The sequence below is a fragment of the Vanessa tameamea genome, chromosome 20, assembly GCF_037043105.1.
Source record: "Vanessa tameamea isolate UH-Manoa-2023 chromosome 20, ilVanTame1 primary haplotype, whole genome shotgun sequence".
Taxonomy (NCBI): domain Eukaryota; kingdom Metazoa; phylum Arthropoda; class Insecta; order Lepidoptera; family Nymphalidae; genus Vanessa; species Vanessa tameamea.
In genome coordinates this window covers 2,408,538-2,425,765 of record NC_087328.1, presented here as the reverse complement: position 1 = coordinate 2,425,765, position 17,228 = coordinate 2,408,538, and the positions used below count along the sequence as shown (strand labels likewise).

Sequence of the window (17,228 nt, the reverse complement as noted above, 5' to 3'; positions counted from 1 at the left end):
CACGGCTTATACAGAGTTATTGGTAATTCGACGTATTCCCGTCTAGGAGGTGATAGGGGTGATTATTTGCGATAATTTTAACCCCCATATGCATGATGCAAAAGTGAACCATTTTTGAGTTATCACGTTTTTTAGATTTTTTCAAAATAAGTCAAAAATGCAACTTCAAATATTTATTTAAAAAAAAGTATCAATTAAAATCTATTTTTTTCTTCTGATTTATAAAAACGAATAAACACTGGTTATTTGTCAATATTAAAACAATAATTATCGGTACATATGGCCTAACGGGAATACGTCGAATTACCAATAACCCTGTATAATAATATTATACACTAAAACCTTCGAAATACGTTGCATCTTAAATTTTATATACATACTAGCTGTTACCCGCGGCTTTGCTCGCATAGAATATGAATAATTGGATATATTTACAAATTAACTTAAAATATTACGTTAAGTAAGACCTCTTTGTTGACATTGGTGTGTATTTCATAGCTTCTGACTTCAAAAATGACGGACTTCCAGACTAACCTGTATACGAAATGTTAACCCAATTTCCCTCCTTAGGGTAGAATATTCAGAAACGTTTAAATACGTATCTCCTAATTTTTAATCAGTACCCAAAAATAAAGTTTCATGCTTCTAACTTCAAAAATGACGGACTTCCATACAAACGTTCAACTCCTATTTCACCCCTTTAGGGGTAGAATTTCCAAAAGTCGCTTCTTAGTGGGTGTCATGATATGTTAGTTTATAAGTGTACTGCTTAAAATATACGTTTTATGCTTCTAGTTCTAAAAATGACTATATTTTCAACAACTTACAACCTTTCATTCCCCTTTACAGCATTTTTTTCAAAATAAAAAGTAGCCCTATGCCCTTTCTCAGGCTCTAGACTATATGTGTAAATTTCATTTAAATCGGTCCAGTAATTTTGGCGTGTAAGCGAGACAGACAGACAGACAGACAGACTTACTTTCGCATTTATAATATTAAGTATATTAGTATGGAAGTATGGATTTGCAAACATATTTTCTGAGGTGTGTTTTCTGAATCATTTTAACGAAATGCAGTGACACGATTGTATTCAACTTTAACCTTCAAACCTAATTACTAACTAAAAAGAAACCAACTAAAATAAAATGAAACCTAAAAGTAACTATTCAATTGAAACTAACCTACCTAATAAAGTGCGAGTCGGACACGTGGACCGAGGGTTCCATATACATATTTATAGGTATGTAAATATTTAGCTCATAGATCTACCAAAAGGGAACGATGCTTGAAGATATTTCCCTTTTTTCAAGTTTCCAATGCAAGCAGAGCCCTGCTCCTAAGCAAAATGTACGCAGTATGGGATCAATTTATATTGCTTAATTTTATAAACAAAAACATCATGATTTTCAAGTTTCTAGGACTACGTACTTTCAAGAAAAAATAAAATTCCCGTTTATTCCCTATCCCTTGGGAATTCCAAAATTTCCTAAAAATAGTTTTTAGTTGTTATTATAACCTACTTGCATGCTAAATTTGAAACCCCTAATAATTATAGTTACGGAGATAGAGCTACTTTGGTTCGAAAATATAAATCCCATTTATTCCCTAGCCCGTGGGAATTTTGAAAAATCCCTTCTTAGTGCACCTCTAGGATACTCAAAGTATACGTGTGCCAAATTTCAAGTCTCTAGGTCCAGTGGTTTAGGCTGTGCTTTGTCTGTCAGGCACTCAGTCACTCCATCACTCAGTAACGGAAGAGTTTTATATATATTGATATGATGGTTTTGTAGTTGTTTTTCTATTAGTTAGGGCTTGGATCTATTTGGAATAGCTATATTAGAGTTACGTTGATTCCTATTTTCGCGGTAAATGTTACCAGAATAACTTATCGGTAATGCCGGCGGCATATTAATCGGTTACGCCCAAGGGCAAGGTCAACGACATCCAACTCTTAAGTAACAGTCGCAACGTTTAAATGTAACTAAATGAAAAGTAAATGCAATAATAATATTTTTTTTATATATTAAAAAAAGACTTGTACTACACACATGTTGTAGCAGTGTCGTAAAGGTCGAAACGCAACATCTGCTTCTCTGTCTGCCTCTCATTCGCCAAATGTATATATATATGAATATAAATATTGAAATATAGCTGGGGCCCGCGACTCCATTCGCGTGACTTTTTTTTTACTAGGAGGATATGCATTTACGCATGCCGCCCAGACGGCGGACCGGGACGGGTATGTGGGACTCACCAGGGCCTATTGCCCCGTACCGGTCCCTAATGCCCCGTCCTACCCACATAAAATTCCTCGAGTTTCCACCACGCCGTCTAATGGTGAAGCTACGTGCACGCCCGTGGCTTACACCTACGGCCCTACCAGCGCGCTTAGGGCCGCCTTCCGTGTCGCAATGTGACGAACTCCCCCGAGTCGGCCACTGGAGGCCGGGCGTCAAGGGCTGATGCCCTGCGGCGGATAGGATGACTGGCTCCGCCGCTGACCACCGGTGTAAACCACACCTCCGAGGCTCCTAGCGAGCCTGGCCGACGCGACGCCCCCGTTCTTGTCGACGAGACCGCTCACACGGTCCACTCTGCTCTCCAGAGACGTACCAGGAGCGACCCCGTGGCATTCCGCCGCGTCAGTCTGAGCTGAGGGCTACGAGCAAGCCAGCCCCTTTGTTTAGGGTGGACCACGAGGTGACTGACATGCACCTTAACCACCACGAACCAGCAAAGAATCCACAGTGAACCAATAAGCTGGACCCTATTTAATATGTCCGGGTGAAACTTGGAATATTGACGAGACGTCCGGAGGTCGAAATTCAACAGCCAGGATTAATCCACCAATTTCTCGAAACATTTTCCGTAAAATATTCAGTAGAAGATGCAGAGTGATCCAACATCTCTACGCAAAGCCAAAAGATCAAGCAGATCGGAAAGGACTTGCTCGTCGATAATTCGAGCTGCTGATTCTGAGCTTGCGCCTTGTATAGTCTTAGGCGATGGGCCGACGTGAAATACTGTCTTGCCTTGCTGAGCACACCGAGCTTTTTTGATGCCAATTTGGCTTTGCCTTCTAATTGAAAGTATTCCGATACTAGCTGTGGCGGCTTCTAAAATTCTTCTAAAATCGTGGAGATACGACAAATGGTGTTTTTTTAACGGTTTGGTAATTTCTAAATCACAGATCTCTACATTTTTTTTTGTTCGCGTTATCTTTTAATCATACATATATAGACTATTATTAACCAAAGTTTCAAATATTTAGATGTATTATTTTTTAAATTGACATATCTTTTTTATTTGTGTGTTGTGTTATATTTTTTTTATGATATCGGTAGGCGGACGAGCAAATGGGCCACCTGACGGTAAGTGGTCACCAGCGCCCATAGACAATGGCGTTGTAAGAAATATTAACCATTCCTTACATCACCAATGCGCCACCAACCTTGGGAACTAAGATGTTACGTCCCTTGTGCCTGTAGTTACACTGGCTCACTCACCCTTCAAACCGGAACACAACAATACTGAGTACTGCTGTTTGGCAGTAGAATATCTGATGAGTGGGTGGTACCTACCCAGACGGGCTTGCACAAAGCCCTACCACCAAGTATAGTGCGTCTGGGTACCACCTACTCATTCCATTTTCTAACACCAAACAGTAATATTTATGATTATTGTGTTGTATTTAATTGTTATTAAAATACCTTAAAATATATTATATAATGTTCACGTGTACGTTGTTTAAGTGGCATGACATTACCAGTCGTATAAATTACACAAAATTACGGCAGCAGAGATAATGGACATATGCTTAAGTCTATTTCAATGGTAGGAGGAGTTGAGAAAAATAAACAACTTTGACCGTGAATTGTCGTTAGTCATTGTTCGAGGTCTAAAATAATCTGTAGTATTAATTATGGATTATTATAAAAATGGCACTCTTAACTTGAAAGAAGTAAAAGTGGTTAAGTATATGTAGTCAAGAGGAATAGTGTTTTATTATAATAATAATAACATCTCAAGCAATTTACTTAAATAGTATTACAAACTAAAAAATCTCCCCCTCTGAGATCGTTCACGTGCAGTAGTAACGATTGATATTCGTGATATTCGTGATTAATCGGACATGCGAATGGGCCATCTAATGCTAAGAGTACCATTGCCTCCGATTATACAACTATAGATCCGATTGACTTGATATTTGTTATAGTTACTCTTTTCGCGACCTAGACGCTCAATTAGAAGGGATTGGGAATTAAAGCTTTACGGGGCAAATGGGAGGTAATTTTTGTGTAACTTTAAATCATACGAAATTGGGACATTAGCTAGTCTACTTATTGAATTGAACGAAATGTAAAATAATGTACGTCTTCATAGGTAGACCGCATGGAATAACCAAAGGTCACGGATCAAATTCGAGCAAAAACAGTAGTTTTTTAGTGCTGCTGGATTTAAAATTTCGCATAGCGAAACATTTATATATTCAAATTATTATTATAATTGTCAGTAGGACGTTGTGAAGGCCGTCCGAGTAGGTACCTAGCACTTATCATATATTCTACCACCAAACAGCAATACTTAGTTTTGTTGTACTTTGTTTTGAAGGGTGAGCGCGTCAGTTAAGTTACAGACACAAGAGACATATTTGCTGCCAAGGTTGGTGGCGTATTATTGTGATGCCTACTTTTACAATAAAATAAACATATAAAAATAATAGTCGTCTCTTAACCAAATAATGCCTTTGTTTCGTTTACAGTTGGAACACTTTTGCCGAAGTCTAAGAAATTATATTCCAGTTACCGAGCGATTTTTACTGAGGCCTATGTATTGAAAAATAGCATTTATAAATTAACAAGAAACTTTTTAAATTAACATGGTTATTTTTATTACTAACAGTATCTAAAACGGGATATTTACCATGTTTTTTATTTTTATTTGGTGGAGTCTCGTGAACAAGACATTCGTAGATAATGTCGAAATATCGAGCTCCACCAAATAAAAATAAAAAACATGGTAAATATCCCGTTTTAGATACTGTTAGTAACAATAAACTGTTCTAGGTAAATATTTTTAGTAGAAACATTTCACTCAATGGTGATATACAAATAATACATTAATTATTATTAGTGATCACATTTTAGTCCTGTTTTGAAAAAAATATTTAATTTTACTAAGTGTTAGGGCTTCGTGCAAGACCAGATACCCAGACGGTATGTACCATTCATCATAAATTTTACCACCGAGTAGGATTGCTGTGACCTTTTTGAAAGATGAGAGCCAATGTTAGCACAGGCCAAGGAGCGTAACAGCTCAGCCAAGGTTGGTGGCGCATTGGCGATGTTGGGAGTAGGCATTGGTGACCACTTACCATTAGGTGGCCCATTTTGCCACCCGCCTACATACGATATTAAAATAAATAAATTTGAAAATATAAGGGGATCGGACCTACAAACGTTCCCTGTTTTGACTATTAAAACACTGCGTAATATTTTAATCTGGCTTATAATGATTGTTTAAGATATTCACGTCTCGTCAACCCGTTACTGCCGTCGCTGTAGACTTTAATATTATCTGACGGCGTGCTATAAATGATAAATAAGCAGATGTACGTGTATATACATCTATTATCTACTCGTTGAATCTAAAACTTATTTAACAGGCAGGTTTTTTGAGCCCAAATAGCCCAGTGATTACGACGAGTGCATCTTAATTGTGACTGTGTTATTAATTTTCACTAATCATTCAACTCGTGCTCAGTGGTAAAGGAAAACATTGCGAGTCAAAGTGTATCTAAATTCAATGAAATTCTGCCAGATATGAATTTCCCGACTCGCATTGGAGCAATGAGAAATAAGCTATTAATGACGTTTTCGTCAAACGTAGAGGAGGCCTTAGCCATGTAGTCCCTTTACATGGCTAAGGCCAATTGCATTTGCATCCTGTTACTGTAGTTTTTTAAAAATAATTATAAAAGGGAACAAAATTTTTTTAAATAAAAGTTGTAGGCGATTAATGAAAAACGATATTATTTTTATAATTAATTAATTAAACATATATAATAAAGATATGCATTTATGAAATGTTTTATTTTACTATCTTAGTTTTTCTTCTCTTTCTTCGACTTGGAAGCTCTTCTACATCTTTTACAAACAAAACGCCTTGTTGCCAAAACTAACAAGTATAATAATAACATAGACAGAACTAACAAATCTAAGTATATTTTTTTATAAAAAGGTATTGATAAAGCTGGTGATCTTAAATGTGGAGCTCCACGTGTGTTAACAACGTATTCTATCCAGAATACAAGTTCATCTCCAGGCTTTTGTTGGCGACTGTGAAAGATGTGAGATAGTTCCTTCGCCTTTGTTGTGTATCTGGAAAGTATAAAAAAAATAAAAACAAATATAATTAATTGGTTAGTATAAAAAAAAATTTAGCAAGGAAATACCGATTTCAAAAGGTCCTTTAAACGCCTTAACAAATTAAATAGCAATTAATTAATACTACTAAGTTTTGCTATTACAGTTTAATCCATTTTATTTTATACGATTATTAGTTTATTATTTTTATTTCCAATTTGAAACAGGTAGCAAACACAAGCCAGTAGACCACCTGATGGTAAGTAGTTACCACCGCTCATATGCATAGCCGCTGTAAGAACTATTAACGAGCCCTTCCATTAACAATGTGCCATTCAGAACCAAGATGTTATGTCCTTTGTACCTGTAGTCACAATGGTTCAGTTACCCTTCAAATTGGAACATAACAATACTAAGTATTACTACTTGGTGGTAGAATGTGAGTAGTGGTGGTACCTTCCGAGACAGTCTTACAATTAATTAAATATTAACAATAATAATTTATTACTTACGAAGTATTCTCTAACATTTCCTTTATAGCTATTTGTAAATTTATCGCCATATTTTCAGCTAAATTGACCAAAATACCAAAACCCTTCTTGGTAACAGATCCCATATTCGCGTGTTGGTCTCCCGCCACTGGGATGCCAATAACTGGCACACCGAAATGGACAGCTTCAGTTGTAGACAGTTGTCCTCCATGAGTTATGAAGAACTTGAGGTTTGGATGAGCTGAAATAAAAAATAAAAATAAAGTAAAAGCTTGTAAGGGCATTTGCGTTTATTAATATTTATATTTATGATTTAATTGTCAAATAAATATAAATAAATAAGTCTCAATACGTACCAAGAATGCTCGGCTGGGGCGCCCATTTTAATAAATGGACGTTTGTTGGAACATTGTCTAAATCTCCTTCGAACTTCCAGATCACAGTTTGTTTTAGTGTACTAAACATTGTAAGCAGAGATTTCTGCATGTAGTCTGACATATCGATGCTTTTCAGATTACTGCCCATGCTGAAGTATATTACTCCGTGTTTCGCTTCATTCATGATATTTTCGATTTCCTTTAATTGTAATGTAGACAATTTTTTTTTAACTAGGCCTATTACTAATAAGGCATATTCCTCAATACAAAATTATATTAATGATTAAAAAGCAGAGACTTAGTATTTTATAGTTGATTTCCAGGCAGGATATATAAATAAATAAAAAAATATTGGATAACATCACATACATTACTCTGATCCCAATGTAAGTAGCTAAAGCACTTGTGTTATGGAAAATCAGAAGTAACGACGGTACCACATACACCCAGACCCAAGACAACATAGAAAACTAATGAACATTTTCTACATCGACTCGGCCGGGAATCGAACCCGGAAATAAATCTATTTGTACTTTATTGATATACTCTTTAATTAAAGAGAAAATATATACTGAGATTCTTGCCGGTTCTTCTCGGTAGAAGTTTATCTCTCCGGTTCGGAAAGTACATACTTTATGTGGTTGTATCTTTACATTGTAACATGATGTTGACATTCAGAAATCCTTTTATGTGCCTAATTCATTAAATAATATTTTGATTTGATTTTGCGTTGAAAATCCAGTCACTGGCAGGGTAGTTAGTTTATGGACAATTGCTCACCTTTGGTAAAGGTTTAACCTTCGTGTCAATATGATATCCAGCTATATATTTTGCGTTTTGTGGCAGTCTAAATGGTGTTCCAATGGAGGGATGTGAATTGAGGAGCAACATGGAACCATTGTATACTGCTTCATCATACGAGGGAATGGTCACACCCCTCTCAGCCGCTATTTTGTTGAACACATTATTGTAAATGGTCTTTTCGAATGGCGTTATTAGGGCACTGGAATTTGGAAAGTTATTTTTTTTAATTGAAGATGATTACTATAAGCTTATACTTAAGCTATTAACTACTCAGATTTAAGATTTTCTACTGGCTGTGTTTGGTGATGATTCTAAACCAACTCTTTACGTAAGCTCAATAAAAGTAAAACAAACTTCACAAATTTCCAATTTCCCCGAAACATCAACGAGGGAAAATGATATTACGACGATACATATTTCAGTTTTGCTTTAAAACTTTAAGAAATGAGATTTTCAAATTAATATCGGACTTACCCAATAATTAACGATTTCTTTAAAACTTTGTACAATTCTCTGATTCTTTCCCAGAAGCTAAGAGGCGGTGTGCTGTTAGAGAATAGGTCCACGGTGAACGATGGGTTTGGAATTTCATCGACTAGCTTTAGAACTTGCCAATGAGCTTCTGTTGAGCCAAACCATATCAAGGGGCATTTAAACAATGGAGCTATCCTATAAAAAGAAATAAAGGCATAGTAATTAATTACGTACAAATTTGTGCGCTTTTTATAGCAAAGATTTTCAAGATGATTAAGTTTATTGAGACATATTACGAATTTGGGGTGCACAGCTGTTAATTACTTTATTTATTTGTCTTTAAAATTCAGTTATAGTCTGTTAATATTTGCACATGAATTATTCATATTCCTTATTCAATAAAGCATATGTTACAAATATTCTCACCCAGCAATTTCGTCAGCGAAGAACCACTCCAGAATAACAGCGTCGAACTTCTCCTTTGGATCACTGAGTAACTTCACCAAAGCGGGGTCATCTAATATCTGTTTGTGTATTTCGTGTGTGAAGTATATAAAGAAAAGCGAATCTCCAAAATTTCCTTTACCAACGAGATTCTTTAATTTAAATTGTTCAACTGAAAACATTAATACGGAATGAAGTTTATGTAGAAGGTTTGACAAGTTTTAATACTTTTTGTTTATATTTGATATTATGATTATAATTTGAATTACCCACATCAATCCGTTCGCCTACATGTTACATAAAAAATAATATGGAATGAAGTTTATGTAGATGGTTTGACAAGTTTTGATACTTTTAGTTTATATTTGATATTATTATTGATATTATGATCACAATTCGATCATTAATCCGTTCGCCTGCATATTACATAAAAAATCCTCATTTATATTAATTCGTTATATAATCATCGTATAAAAAAAAACAAATCGATTCGCAATCTGCGAAGCAGTCACATGAAAAGAAAAAAAAAAGACTGAATTAATTGTTAACACCATTCTTATTGAAATCTGCTAAGGCACTTTCTTACTTTCTGTTTTAACCTTAATCGAAGCCTTATACTTAAGTAAGCACTTTTTAATAGTTAATTAAATATTAAAATCTTATTTCGTTAAAAAAAATAACTGATCTGAGAAAGATTGTGTGAAGTTTTGTTTTAATTTTATAGTTATATTATTCCGATAACTTTTTAATTACATGATTAGCAAGAAGTCGAATTTTGTTTTGTGCTTGTGCGTGCAAAATGTGTAGATGCCAAGACACTGATCTTTAAAAAATCGTCAATTCCTCAACGTTCATTTAAAAAAAAATACTATCGGACCTTGAATGTATCTCAAACAGTCCAACGTTATATTTTTTATCGTATACAAATATTCTTAATATAGTAACTTCTTAATATACAGTTAAAAGAAGATTTGCGTTTGATTTACGTTTGCAATGTAAGCGCAAAAAATGTGTTTATTTACGACATCACTTCAGAAACCTATAAAATTATCACTGTTTCTCTATTATATTGTGCATGTATTATACATATAAACCTTCCTCTTGAATCAATCTATCTATTAAAAAAAAACCATATTAAAATCCGTTTTGTAATTTTAAACATCTAAGCATTCATAGGGACAGACAGACAGTAAGCGACTTTGTTTTATACTATGTAATAATAATAATTGTGTAATAAAAATGTAATAATAATTAAAAAAAAAAAAAAAAAATTAATATTACAACAGTGCTACAATGCCACACTTAAAAATAATCTTCATGAATACAATTTTAATTGTAAGTAATCTTAATCTTTTTATAAAAAAAAGTTATTAGATAGACAGGCGGACGGCCAAATGAGCTACCTGTTAACATAGACATTGGTGAAATATATATTAACCATTCCTTACATCGCTAATGCGATACCAACTTTGGGAAGATGTCCCTTGTGCCTACACCCTGGCTTACTCACCCTTCAAACCGGAACACAACTATAACAAGTATTCCTGTTTGATGGAATAATATCTAATAAGTGTTCTAATGTAGTTTACGATTATGAGTTATTGTTCACAGATATAATATTACGTTTATTTACTCTTCATAATCTTTGTGAAATAAATATTCGAATGCGTTCAGCAGTCAGTGACAGTGGCAAATGTCAATACATACAAAATTTTCATTGGCATATTAATAAGATTCTTTTAAAATGAATTGATAACATACGCTTTTCAGCTTCAGCTTTCATTTTCACGCCCAGAGACTGTAAGTTGATTTCTGTTAGGTTTGCTTCTGATTTGTCACGAGGAAATGAAGTTATGTGGACTACCTGAAACAGATTTGACACCATTAGCATCAAATATATCCGTGAGTATTTCAATAAACTATTCCCAGTAGGTACATTATCACATACAATAACTCTGATCTAAGATCATATAAAATTTTAGATTAATTAATAAACATTTATTTATTTTAAGAGATAGGTAGACGGATGGGCAAATGGGCTGTGGGATTTTAAGTGGCCACCGCCCATAGACATCCAATGCGGGTTGATGAATGCACATTTGGCAGAATTTCGTTAAAATTAGACACACGCAGGTTTCCTCACGATTTTTTCGAGCACGAGATGAAATATAAACTCAAAATAAGCACATGAAAATTCAGTGGTGCTTGCCTGGGTTTGAACCCGCAATCATCGGTTAAGATGCACGCGTTCTAATTGGACTTGGGCCATCTCGTGTCTTCACGCTTCAAACTGAAACACAACAATACTAAGTATGTGGTTAATACCTACCTAGACGGGCTTGTATAAAGCCCTACGACCAAGGAAAAAAGCAAATGCTTTCTGAATTGTTCAGAATCAATATATGTAGATAAATATGATATACCAAATAGGTGATTTAGATTTTATATTCGCCTAGAAAGTCTTGTCAAATTTTTTAATTATTTCCGTTTGAAAATCACTTAAAATCTTAATATTCCATAATTTTGTCCTTGGTTTAAGGAGACGTACCTCATGGCCAGCTTCCAGCAGTCTACTGACCATGCCCTGTCCCAGGATGCTATGGCTTTTTGAATACAGTGGGAAGAACACTAACAGTCTTAGTGCCTCACTCGAAGACACCATTAATATGAGGATGACATTGAGGATCATCTTTCGCGATGCCATCTGTAAACATATATATGTACATATACTATAAATAATAATGTTAATAAAGATTTCAGTATTGGTGTCATAAACAGGTTGCAAATTATATATTTTTTGATATGAGATTATTTAAGTAGGGTTTATAATGCTTGCTTCTTTAAAATCTTTAATTACAAAAATATTTTTCAAGTGCGGAACTGATGCTTGGGGTTTAAGTTCCATAAACCTCCTCTGAAAAACTATAGAAAGCATTAATATATCTATCATTAGTAATAATAAATTGCCATAATATATTATTTATTAAAACATCATTATACAATCCAATAAATTTAAACGAAATATATATCCGACTCCAAATATTTATTCCAAATATTTTACTAAAGGAAATGTATCTAAATACTATATGTACTATACAGGAGTATAAATGGATATAAGTATTTTAGTGGAATACTATTGTATTAAAAAAAAGTCCATCTTAAGCATAACAAGCACAGTTGCGGTTCTCCTACCCCCAAAACGGATTTTCAAGAGACCTTCTGGGGTGCCTTTTTATGGTCTTAGAATTGACGATACTAAACCCATACGTTCAAACCTGGATTAAGATGAATCTGATTATAAATAAAGATATATTAATTAGGAACTGTTTTAGTGCAATATATCAGAGTTATTAGTGAATCGAATGTTATATGTAGATTTAAGGTCTGTTTATCCGCACTCCTTCTGCTGTTAGAATAAGTATGAGTATGTATATATTAATATTAATATACATCATTCGTAATATGTAGTGAATAGATAATATGTCATTGGTGAGGTTCATCACGTCGTTTTCAAGTGATGCTTGTGATAATCAACAATACTGAGTACGTATATCTATTACAATGCTCGTCGATTGAAGTGTTTACTGTCCTATATTTAGTTGTGTAGGACATCCATTATCCATATTTTATTTTAATATTATAAATGCGAAAGTAACTCTGTCTGTCTGTCTCGGTTTCACGCCAAAACTACAGGACCGATTTAAATGAAATTTGGTACACAAATAGTTTAGAGCCTGAGAAAGGACGTAGGCTACTTTTTATTTGAAAAAAATGCTGTAAAGGGTTGAAAAGGGGATGAAAGTTTGTAAGGTGTTGAAAGTATTGTCATTTTTAGAACTAGAAGCATAAAACTTATATTTTAAGCTGTACAGTTAAAAACTAACATATCATGACACCCACTAAGGAGCGATTTTGGAAATTCTACCCCTAAAGGGTTGAAAAAGGGGTTGAACGTTTATATGGAAGTCCGTCATTTTTAATAAAGAAACATGAAACTTTATTATTGGGATACTGATAAAAAATGAGTAGATACTTATTTAAGTGTTTCTGCATATTCTACCCCTAAGGGGGTAAAATAAGGGTTGAAAGTTTTTATTTAAGTCAATCATTTTTAAGTTAAAAACCTGAAACTTTATTTTTTGACACTGATTAAAAATGAGTAAACACGTATTTAAGCTTTTTTTTATATTATTTTGTCCGTCATTTTTGAAGTTAGACGCATGAAACTTTATTTATAGGCTACTGATTAAAAATGTGTAGATACGTACTTAAGCGTTTCTTGATATTCTACATCTGAGGGGGTGAAATAAGGTGAATAAGGGATGAAAGTTTTTATGGAAGTCCGTCATTTTTTCAATTAAAAACATGAAACTTTTTTTTTGGGATACTGATTAAAAATGAGTAGATATGTATTTAAGCGTTTCTGGATATTTTACGCCCACGGGGAGAAATAGGGGTTGACATTTCGTATACAGATTAGTCTGGAAGTCTGTCATTTTTGAAGTTAGAAGCATGAAATTTCATTTTTGGGCTTCCGATAAAAAATGTGTTGATTCGAATTTAAGCGTTTCTGGATATTCTACCTTAAGGACTGAAATACACACCAATGTGGTATTATACAAAGAGGTCTTACATGAACGTAATATTTTAAGTTAATTTGTTAATAATAAATATATTCATATTCTACGCGGGCAAAGCCGCGGGTAACAGCTAGTTTTTAATATATTTGTGTGACATTTTAAAGAAACAAAGAAACTTTATCTCCTTTGATTATTTCGTGTGTATTTAGATGGTGAAAGTCATTAATAAATAAGTCTTATAACTCAATTAATGACTAAATAGATGATAATCAGCTGGTGTTCTTTGATATTAACGTAGGGTAAAAACTAATAATTTTCAATAATAATAGTTTTCAATGAACATACTTATGTAAGCTAGTGGCAAAGAGTAACTACAGAATTTCTTGCCGTTTCTCGGAAGAATCTACATTCCAAACCAGAATTTTATATTTAATTCAATACTGAACATGCCGTTACAGGGATGAAGTACAAAACCTGTTTTTATGAGTCACCTCGAATAAAGAATATTTTGATTTCGATTTTATACTTTTAAATAAAAAAGTGGTATATTTACATTTTGGTTTTTAGTTTAACTGTAAGATGCAGAGACAAACGAGTTTGTATGTATGAGTGAAAGAAAAAAGTTAAAAACTAGTTACTCGGCTCGATTACATACGTGTAAAGTCGCGTCTATATACCAGTGCCTTAGACCCATATAACAAAAAAAAAATTCCGTCTATGATATTTAAAATTCTTGACTTTTCTCTATTATAATATACCTTTCTCATATCTTAAGTTTATTTTGACGACAACCGCATCGAAGTCCGTACAGACGGGCGGAGAGCGACCTTGTTTGTTTGTCCATATATAATGCGTATCTTAAATCACAACCGCTAACTTAATTTATACAATGTGTGATGGAATATTATTTACAAGCGCTTTAAATTATCTTTATTGTTCTAACTCTTATCGCTTCGTATTGGTCGTATGTATGTACTTATTTATTTGTGATATAACACATTAGCTGTCCGCCTCGACTTTGTACGAGTAAAATTCCTATAAAAATACCACTCCCGTTTCCCTCTCTTATAGCTGAAACAGTAATCCCTGATACTCCGAAGTGAGTTTGTGGATACATTTCAGCGGTAAGGAAGAACGACTAAAGTGCCAAAATTGTACATCTGGCATAGAACTAACTTAACTTTAAATGTAATTTTCTAGACAGAAATTAGGCACAAGAAAACACAGCGATCATGACCGGGTTTGAACCCGAAATAAATGTAGTCCACCTGGATGGTTAATGTCGGAAATATTAACCATTCATTGCATCACCAATACACCATCAACTTTAGGAGATATGATGTCATGTCCCTTGTGACTGCAGTTACTTAACTAAGCTTACTTACTACATTTATGGTATATTGCTGTTTCGCTGTAGAATATCTGAAGAGTTTAGTTTCTAGACTAACCCTACCTAATTGACTTAAAGAATGATCATCAAAATCTTTGAAACATAATCAGATCAATTAAAAATTAATAATTGAAACTAACAAACAAAATTGTTCCATTTAACTTTCACCAATCACGAAAAAGCACTTTTGGATATAAATTTATAGTAAGCATTGTATATTTATTTTAATTACTTTTTTAAATATCACGAAAAACATCATTACTGTGAGTACATTTATTTATAATGACTTTTAATCTATCGACGTTAAAATAAAAAAAAATACAAGAAATTATTTTATATAGAAACCTTAACATTTACCGTATCCGTTTAATATTGCTCAGTATACAAATTTTAATGTCACAATTCACTGCATTTTACGCAAAAAACACTCGACGAGTCTTCGCGCACGCGCACACTGAACTTACCTTATGAGCAAAACTTTGAGTCTCGACACACGATTATTAGGGTTATCAATCATTGAAAATATTACCAGTTCAATAAAAAAAAACTATTTATTATTTTTATTTTGTTTATCTATCATACATATAACATAAATAGGAAAGTTAATATATAATTATCTTAATATAATACTAGAGGTCGCCGGCGGCTTCGCTCGCTTTTTAGGGGTTGGTCATCAAGTGATTGGAATAAAAAAACCTTCCTTAAAGTTCAAATTTGCTTTGGGTCAGATAGACATTGTTGTGTTTTTGTCGTTCTTTTAATATTAGTAGAGTAATTAATTTTTTTTTAGTATTTCGTTTGCCTGTTCTTTATTTATATAGCGTTTGCTTGAGTTGTCATAGATTATATTAAATTAAATCTTATCGATATATTATATATTACAAAGGGGGCTCTTAAACCTTATACTTACGTTCTAATCACCGGTTCGAAATATAGATAAATGTTCAAGTTTATATTTAGTTACTTTCTTATATAATATTAAAACCAATTTAAAATGTTTAAAACATATAACATCGGACTGCATGGCGAGCTGTAAACTCGATCAAGGTTTGCGGTAATGACCATAAGGCGTGAATCATGCCTGAGGATAACGGCATTTATAAATAAACTAGCTAGCAACTTCGATTCTCTGTTAAAAATATACGAATAATATAAAGGCAGCATTTGATAATAGGTAGGCTAAAATTGGCAAATGGGTTACTTACCATCAGTATGGTAAGTAAACCCCACCGAATATAAAATTTGGCACTTTTAGAAATATTAACGATTTCTTACAAAGCAAACGCGCTACCAGCCTTTGTAGCTAAGAAGTTCCTTTGTTCCTGACGTGGTACCTACTCAAGCCAAACCCTTAACACTGAGTTTTTTTTTAAATATAATCTTGTACTGAGTAATGTGACTTATCTATCAATGTTTTTTTGACATGAACTTTAAATCTTATTGTCATAAGGAAGGATCACACTTTTAAGGTAAACTTGTCGTATGTGAATTAAATATCTTCTTATTCTAACAATATTATACTATTACACAATGGAACATACGAGTCAGATCTAAAGGCAAATAATAATTGTTTACATAGTAATATTATTAGTATAGTACAGATAAACAAACCTCGAAGTTGTTCAAAAATATGTCTACCTCGGGCAGACATTGCGATTAGGTAGAAACAACTTTGAGGATGAGTTGAATAGAAGAATTCAGCTAGGTTGGGCAGCATTTGGGAAGTTACGACGAATCTTCACATCGTCGATCCCACAGTGCCTTAAGATGAAAGTCTTCAAGCAGTGCGTCCTACCCGTCATGACATACGGAGCCGAAACGTGGACACTCACGACAAAGCTGGTCCACCCGGTTAAAGTCGCTCAGCGTGCTATGGAAAGGGCTATGCTCGGAGTATCTCTGAGGGATCGCATCAGAAATGAGGTGATCCGTCACAGAACCAAGGTCATCGACATAGCCCACCGGATTAGTAAGCTGAAGTGGCAGTGGGCTGGCCATATTTGTCGTAGAACCGATAACCGTTGGGGAGAAAACGTTTTCTAGAGTGGAGACCGCGTCTCGGCAAACGTAGTGTAGGACGTCCTCAGGCACGGTGGGGTGACGATTTGCGCAAGACGGCTGGCAGGAGCTGGATGCGAGTTGCCGAAGAAAGACCACAGTGGCGTGCATTTGGAGAGGCCTATGTCCAGCAGTGGACGAATGCGGGCTGATGTGTAAACAAACTTTAGATTTACAAATTCGATGCAATTTGGTGATACACAGATCTAACATATTTGGCACTACAAACAGCGATCGATTAATAT

The 17,228-nt window shown here is 34.2% G+C and overlaps 1 protein-coding gene across 1 annotated transcript; it reads right to left on the bottom strand.

Annotated features, from left to right (window-relative positions):
* Nucleotides 1-6,014: 6,014 nt before the first annotated feature.
* Nucleotides 6,015-15,385, bottom strand: LOC113403780 (UDP-glucosyltransferase 2-like). The gene is made up of 9 exons (XM_026644371.2): nt 15,283-15,385; nt 11,504-11,659; nt 10,717-10,819; nt 8,938-9,127; nt 8,512-8,706; nt 8,014-8,236; nt 7,213-7,432; nt 6,878-7,097; nt 6,015-6,380 (listed from the first exon to the last, which is right to left on the bottom strand). The coding sequence occupies exons 2-9, from the start codon at nt 11,657-11,659 to the stop codon at nt 6,104-6,106; spliced, it is 1,584 nt and encodes a 527-aa protein (XP_026500156.2). The 5' UTR covers nt 15,283-15,385; the 3' UTR covers nt 6,015-6,103.
* Between the last annotated feature and the right edge of the window lie 1,843 nt (nt 15,386-17,228).